Source organism: Cannabis sativa, chromosome 4 (genome assembly GCF_029168945.1).
Source record: "Cannabis sativa cultivar Pink pepper isolate KNU-18-1 chromosome 4, ASM2916894v1, whole genome shotgun sequence".
NCBI classification, from domain to species: domain Eukaryota; kingdom Viridiplantae; phylum Streptophyta; class Magnoliopsida; order Rosales; family Cannabaceae; genus Cannabis; species Cannabis sativa.
In genome coordinates, this window is record NC_083604.1 from 72,254,121 (window position 1) to 72,260,965 (window position 6,845).

At 34.7% G+C, this 6,845-nt stretch overlaps 2 protein-coding genes across 2 annotated transcripts; one reads left to right on the top strand and one right to left on the bottom strand.

Annotated features, from left to right (window-relative positions):
• Positions 1 to 3,209, top strand: LOC115714212 (receptor-like protein kinase THESEUS 1). The gene is made up of 7 exons (XM_061114443.1): positions 1 to 386; positions 474 to 677; positions 753 to 821; positions 936 to 1,004; positions 1,500 to 1,562; positions 2,145 to 2,467; positions 2,560 to 3,209. The coding sequence occupies exons 1-7, from the start codon at positions 137 to 139 to the stop codon at positions 2,980 to 2,982; spliced, it is 1,401 nt and encodes a 466-aa protein (XP_060970426.1). The 5' UTR covers positions 1 to 136; the 3' UTR covers positions 2,983 to 3,209.
• An 18-nt stretch (positions 3,210 to 3,227) lies between these two features.
• On the bottom strand, positions 3,228 to 6,639 carry LOC115714211 (protein ALTERED PHOSPHATE STARVATION RESPONSE 1). Its single transcript, XM_030642802.2, has 4 exons — positions 5,202 to 6,639; positions 4,696 to 4,928; positions 4,336 to 4,562; positions 3,228 to 4,250 (listed from the first exon to the last, which is right to left on the bottom strand). Exons 1-4 carry the CDS (start codon positions 6,112 to 6,114, stop codon positions 3,431 to 3,433), a joined length of 2,193 nt encoding a protein of 730 aa, XP_030498662.2. The 5' UTR covers positions 6,115 to 6,639; the 3' UTR covers positions 3,228 to 3,430.
• Between the last annotated feature and the right edge of the window lie 206 nt (positions 6,640 to 6,845).

Sequence of the window (6,845 nt, forward strand, 5' to 3'; positions counted from 1 at the left end):
CATTAATAGTTTCGTCATGACAACTAAAATGAATCAAAGATGACAAAGGAGTGAGTTGAATTGAGTTGAGTTCAGTATATAGTTAATAGTAACAACATACATTACAAATAAAACTAATATTTGGTTTAGGTGAGAAATGGGCATTAATGCAAGATTACTTGGTGATGAAGACAAAGTGAAAATGGCTATAATTACTTCACCTTCATCAGCTACAACAACTGATCATAATAATTCTAATAATCATGATGGCAAGAAGCATTTATGGGGAGGAATTGGTATTGGCATTTTGACAGTGTTTTTGGTTGCCTTCTTATTCTACCTTTTCAGAAAAAAGATAATCCCAGCTCTTAAAAAACGCCAATCACCTCTCTACAACATCACAAAAGGTACCTCACTCATACATACATATACATAAATACATATCTATATATATACAACAACTAATTTGTATTTGTATATATATTTATATATAGAAATAGTGAAAGAAGAGAAGACAATACTTAGGAAATTTGAGTTTGAGGAAGTAGTGAAAGCAACCAATAATTTCAGTAGAGAATGCTTGTTGGGTTCTGGTGCTTTTGGGAATGTTTATAAAGGAACTTTTGATGTTCAAGCAACTCTGGCCATTAAGAGGCCCCATAATCACTCATGTCAGACTGTTGAAGAGTTTAGAAATGGTAATTAAAGCCTTCTATTTTTTTTTTATCTTTCTAGTTTTTTTGAAGCAATTAATGTTTTTTCTTCCTCAACAGAGGTGAGGCTACTTTCAAAAGTAAAACATAGGAACTTAGTTGGTTTAGTTGGATATTGTGAAGAACCAGGTATGTAAGTATGTATGTACGTAAAATAGATTTATATAAAAACTCATATATAATCCAATATAATGTATGAGAAATTGTGTTATTGAATTTGACATGGATGATTTAATTAAACAGAACCAAAAGGGTCAAAGATGTTGATTTATGAGTATGTTCCCAATGGTTCTCTACTCGAGTTCATTACAGGTATGAGTAATGTATCTTTCTTATTGGTCAATGGTCATTATAATATTATGGTTGAGAGTTGTGACAAATTCTTACTATGTATCCAATCAGCCGAGATTCACGTCAATTAACGGTCACCAAAGTTTATATTATGTAGGTTACCAATATAGTATAGTAGTGAATGTTTACAATACTATATATATACAGAATTATTAAAAATACATACAATTTATATATACAAAAATATTAAAAATACATAGTGATTGAAATTCTAAATTATGCATAATAAATTATCTGAAATTCTCTAAAAAAACTCTTGTTAATCTAAATTAATTTATAAAAACAAAGTTTTCCTAAAAAAAAAAAAACAGGTGTCATAAAAATTAAAAAATAAAATTATGCACAAAAAAATTTAAAGAACTTTTTAATAGTGATTAAAAACAATTACTAACCAACACTTTTCTTTTTATATATTTATTTGGTAGATTTTAATTTTATTGTTTAATCACTTTATAGGAAAATCAGGGATTAGCTTAAGTTGGAAGCAGAGAGCAAATATAGCTATTGGAGCAGCAAAAGGTACAGTAAATTTTCACACACAATACAACCCAACAAAACTAATTTTCACCTCCTAAAAATGATAGAGATAATTGCTATGGTATAGTTAAATAGTTTGCTACTGAAATATATATATAGGGACACGATTTTGTCCCGTGATGTACTTTCACGGAATGCATTCCGTAATACATTAGATGAGTCTTAGGGTACATTAAATGAGTGTCAGGGTATGTTTCTACTTTTTAACCCTAATTAACCCTAGATCAATCTCAGCCGTCAGATCAAATAACTCCCTCATCTGACGGCTGTCGTACATCACGGAATGCATTCCGTGAAAGTACAATCACGTGATAAAATCATATCCCTATATATATAATTATATTAAAATGAAACATCTATGTTAAAACATGTTTTATTTTGTAATACTCAACTGTTAGTGCTCCATACTTTACTCAAAAGTAGGTTATCAAACAATTCACCTAACATTTGAGTGTTAATAGTGGAGTAGGTGTTGGTTGTTACAGATGATTTTTCAACTTGGAAATGTGAATAAAATACATAATAATTAATTAATGGGGTAAATGTTTGATCAAATCATGACAGGAATTGCACATTTGCATGAAGGGACTAAGCCAAGTATAATCCATAGAGACATAAAGCCAAGCAATATCTTAGTAGGTGATGATTTTGAAGCAAAGGTTTCTGATTTTGGACTAGTGAAATCTGGGCCAACTGATGACCAATCACATGTTAGCAGCCTAGTCAAAGGAACACCAGGATACCTTGACCCTGCATATTGTTCAAGCTTTCACTTGTCTACATTCAGTGATGTCTTTAGCTTTGGTGTTATCCTTTTGCAGCTTATCTCTGCCCGTCCTGCAATTGAATCAACTAAAATGCATTCTAATTATCATATCATAGATTGGGTAAGCAATCAATCCAACACTTTCACCAGTATGTAATCATCATCATCTAGCTTAGAAATTTAACAAATAAACAAAAAGATCATATTTTTCAGGCAAGGTCTAGCTTAGAAAGTGGAAAAGTTGAGGACATTATAGATGTTAATCTACTCTCAGAGCCTTGCAACATGAAGATGATGCTAATGATGGGGAGACTTGGTCTGAGATGTGTAGCACATGTACCGAAACAACGGCCTACAATGACTCAAGTTTGGCAAGAACTGGAAAAAGCTCTTTACAAGGCTGAAAACCCCATGAAAAAACAGCTTTCTTTTTCTTGGAATTCAAGAAAATCCATGGATTATGAGTACTCTCATAGCAGCTTTGTGAGCATAAATGAGATTGGATTCCAAAGATTTCATGTAGAGATGGAGAGTCTCTCCTTTCAGAGCACTGTCTTGAGGTGTTTGGAGGATAATAGTATTAGTATAGATATTGACAAGAACACTTTTGAAGGTATATATGAGGAGCAAAAGTAAAGACAGTTGTTTGCTGATCTAGTGGAGTTTGTGTCAGTCATTTTTTCCATGGATTCTTTTCTGTGGGTGGAGAAGAAAAGGGTTTTGTCTGATTGTGGTGGCACTTTGTCAATTGAACAGGCCAAGAAAGATACTTGATTCTCAAGTACAGTGAGTATATTATATAAATTCAGACATTATCATAAGCTAATTTGAACAAACAATATTTATTTTAAAATCAAGAAAAAGGAAAGAGGAGATTATTATGTTTCAATTTACCTCTTTGTATACATCTAATAATTTTATGTTTTACATCTGCAAAGACACTTATGAGCAAAGCATATTATATTCTACTGCATTAGGAAGCACCAAACATCCAATAACTTAACTAAAACAACTATACAATTCAGAACTCAAAACTCTTTCCCAAGTTTTATCTATCAATTGACTAAAAATGAAATGCTTAAGCTTATTCTTTTATTGAAGCTTTACTACCATTTTCGTATGACATTGAACTTTCGCTGAATGTCACTAGCTCGACATACATTTTTACTGCAGCCTGTGAGAACTCAGCCAAGGACTCAAAAAGTGAAGAAAATCCAGTCTGAAATCCATTCACTGCTGTTCTTTGTGTCTCGTGCATGCTAGTTTGATGCTTCACCTTCTCCATGTCTATTCTCTTTTGAAACATATCCAACTGTTCCTTCTTCTCGGTTAAGTACTCAATCCTACTCCTAACATGCATTTCTGCCTCCTGTCCCGAAAGCTTCGATTCAAGCACTCTTTTTTCTGCCTTTTGAAATGCCAGAACCTTTCTGTCAAGCTCTTTTGCAAGCCCGTCAACTTTCCTTTTTCGTTGCTGCTCCTCTCCTTGTTTAACCAACAAAGCCTGGACATCTTTTCGAAAGCATTTCATGGCATAACTCACTCCCTTATCTGGAAGCTTATTAAGGTAAACCAACCAGTCATGACACATTAAAAGTAATGGTGGCGCACTGATTGCACTAGCTGACACCAAGGGCCTGCTGTTCGAGTAGTGTTGAATTTCAGGTGTAATGAACTTGGATAACCAACCATTAAGTGCTTCAACATAAGCTTTCTGTGAAGAAACATATGAAGCAAAGCAAGTATGCCAATTTTGAAGCTCTGCATCGAGCTGAAGAGTGGCAAGGCGATGTGAGTCATTGCAAAATTTTCCATAGGATGGACAGTGAAAGGATTTCACTTCATACATGATTCGGTTTTGGGTGTCATGCATTTCCTGCATTGTCTTCCAGTTCCTCGTTAAGCTGCAAAAGTTGGGAACATTAAGGTTACATAACACAGTACTAAAAGTCAAATTACAAGTAAAGATTACTACATTAGCTTTCTTACCCTTTTAACAGTTCAAGGAGTTGTGGTTGTAACTCTTGATCCCTTAGCTTGTGAATTGTTTCAGATATTGATTCAGCTCTACTTATTGCAACCAAGATCCTAGAATATAAAGAATCAACTTCAGCTGCAGTTTTGTCATCATGTCTAAGGTTGCCATCTCCTTTGGCCTTTTGATTTCTTAATAGAGAGCACTTTTGCTCGTAAATTTTCCTTGTTTCTTCAGCAGACTGAACTTATAGATTATAAAACAAAAAAGTTAAGAAAAAAACAAGAGAAAATAATCAAATATGTCTCATTTTAAAAAGTTGAAAAATTAGACCATAAAACTGATGGGGGGTCATTGTATTTTTCTTTTAATACCTTCACTTCCTGGTAAAGTTTCTTTTCCCAAGCATAAAGCCTTCCTAGTGTAAGAGAGTGACTCCCAGCTTCCATTCCTCCATACTCATCAAACATTTCACTCTTGAATTCTGTCCATGTTGAAGAGCTTTTGGAGCTAGATGTAAGCAAACTCTTACATGAAGGAGACCAAGATAAGGTGGATGAGGTTGATCGGCTTCGAGTAATAGACCGAATGAGCTTATTCGAGTTCTCTGCACCCCAAAAGTAATTGTTGGATCCATAATGGAACTAAAACTAAAGATTTTGCACTAACAAAAGCATGCCTTCAATCAAAATTATAGGCTCAATTATTTGGCAAAAGGAGTATTGTATTGATTTTATTTGTTAACAAAATTCATAACAGAACACCTCAACCATTCAAACAATATAGAGACATGAACTGCAGTAACGAAATGAAATTCACACACAGGTCAATAATTCAAAAATGAAGACACAAACAAGGATATTAAAGAGAAAGAACCCACCTTTAATTTCCTCTATGGCAGATTGAACTTGAACCATATTGGTCTCTAGCATCCTAGAAACATCCAAACCAGAATCATAGGCCCTAATGAAAAGGTCCACAACATCCTTCAATGCCTCCAACAATTCTCTCCCATCATTGGGTGTGTCAATCACACTCAAACACTTTTGCTCTTCCTGGCTCACTAAACAATCCTCCCCTTTGGCCAATGCCTGACACCCACCACCACCACCCCTAGCTTCATCAGTACAAACAACCCCATCATTCACATCCACAACTTTCCCAACACTAGTTACTTTTTCACCATCCTCCTCCAAATCTGGTATCCCCTCTTGCTCCCTCACCGCACTCAAATCCTCATCCAAATTCTCACCAAACCCACTTGCCACCTCCTCTGTTCTCACCCCATCAAAAGGATTGAAGAAATCCCACTGAAAAGCACTCTGTGGTTCTGGCATTGGTGGTGCTGTTCCACCGTAAAAGTGGTCACAAACAAAACTTTCTTGGCTTCCACTTTCTTCTTCTTCTTCTTCATCTGGGTTTCCTTGTTCTTCTTCTTCATCTACTTTAGAAGGTTCAGATAAACAAGGAACTGTTTTATGGGTGGGCTGGGATGGTGTCTGTTGAAGGAACATGGGTTTGGAAAGAAAGGTCTCAGTGGTCTCAGAAGTTGTAGCATTAGCAGTATTAGAAGGGAATGTAATGAGAAGTGGTGAAGATGGAGAAGAATACCGAGAAACAAACAACCTTATAGCAGCTGCTACTGCATAAAGCGAATTATTGTACTTGCATTGTGCATCCGCAAGCTCTGACCTGCTCTCTACAGCCATTTTCAGCAAACGTTTTCTCTCTTTACAGAGCAAAACGACGCCGTTGTCTTCTTCTTCATTCTTCTTAGAAGTAACGCAACCCATCTTTTCTCTCACTTCTTTCAACTCTCACTCAGTCTTTAATTCAAGACTAGTACTTCAGCACAGTCATGAACAGAGTACTCATGCTTAAAATGCCACACCATAGCAGTGGATGCCTTTAATGAATCGGGTAAAAACAAAAAGTGATTATTATGCAAAAAAGCTGTTAAAGAAGAATCATTTGGTATCTTGCATACATAATTGCGTAACTGATATTACCAAAGTTCCCACCTTTGGTTGAAAATGGAGATGGGATTTAATTCTTTGGCAGATATTTTCTGGGAAAAGAAAGAAAAATAAAAAATGGAAAATTTTTCACTTAGAAGATGAGACAACATTCTATTAAATCACAAAATGCATTGGCCTTTGTTCTGTCCAAAATAAAGACTAGTGACTCGTCCTTTATTATTTTTTAGATGGGAAAGAGAATAATATATAAAGCAATAATGTGAAAAAGCAAGTCATTAATTAAAACCAAATAATCTAAGTCCAGAGACCCAAGCAATCAATACAGAACTCTCCGTTCATTTATAGAGTTTATGTTCTTTTTCCTTCTTTTTCTTTTTAAGACAGTACGTATGTAGGATTGTTGTTACAGTTCTCTTGCTTAATTAGTCTATAGACGCGCCATTAGGAAATGAACATTCCTATTAGGCACTCCTCTCAATACCCTCATGTTTGGGTTAGTAATATTTTTTAAAAGTATATAAAATTCAATATTTAATTAAATTAAC

What these genes read in the sequence shown, in the direction of transcription:
- LOC115714211 (XM_030642802.2), bottom strand. Translation starts at nt 6,114, where the DNA reads ATGGGTTGCGTTACTTCTAAGAAGAATGAAGAAGAAGACAACGGCGTC. An exon ending in TGCCATAGAGGAAATTAAAG is followed by an intron (nt 4,929 to 5,201) that starts GTGGGTTCTTTC and finishes TTTGGGGTGCAG; the next exon opens with AGAACTCGAATAAGCTCATT. An exon ending in CTCCTTGAACTGTTAAAAGG is followed by an intron (nt 4,251 to 4,335) that starts GTAAGAAAGCTA and finishes CAACTTTTGCAG; the next exon opens with CTTAACGAGGAACTGGAAGA.
- LOC115714212 (XM_061114443.1), top strand. Translation starts at nt 137, where the DNA reads ATGGGCATTAATGCAAGATTACTTGGTGATGAAGACAAAGTGAAAATG. An exon ending in TCTCTACAACATCACAAAAG is followed by an intron (nt 387 to 473) that starts GTACCTCACTCA and finishes ATTTATATATAG; the next exon opens with AAATAGTGAAAGAAGAGAAG. An exon ending in AGCTATTGGAGCAGCAAAAG is followed by an intron (nt 1,563 to 2,144) that starts GTACAGTAAATT and finishes AAATCATGACAG; the next exon opens with GAATTGCACATTTGCATGAA.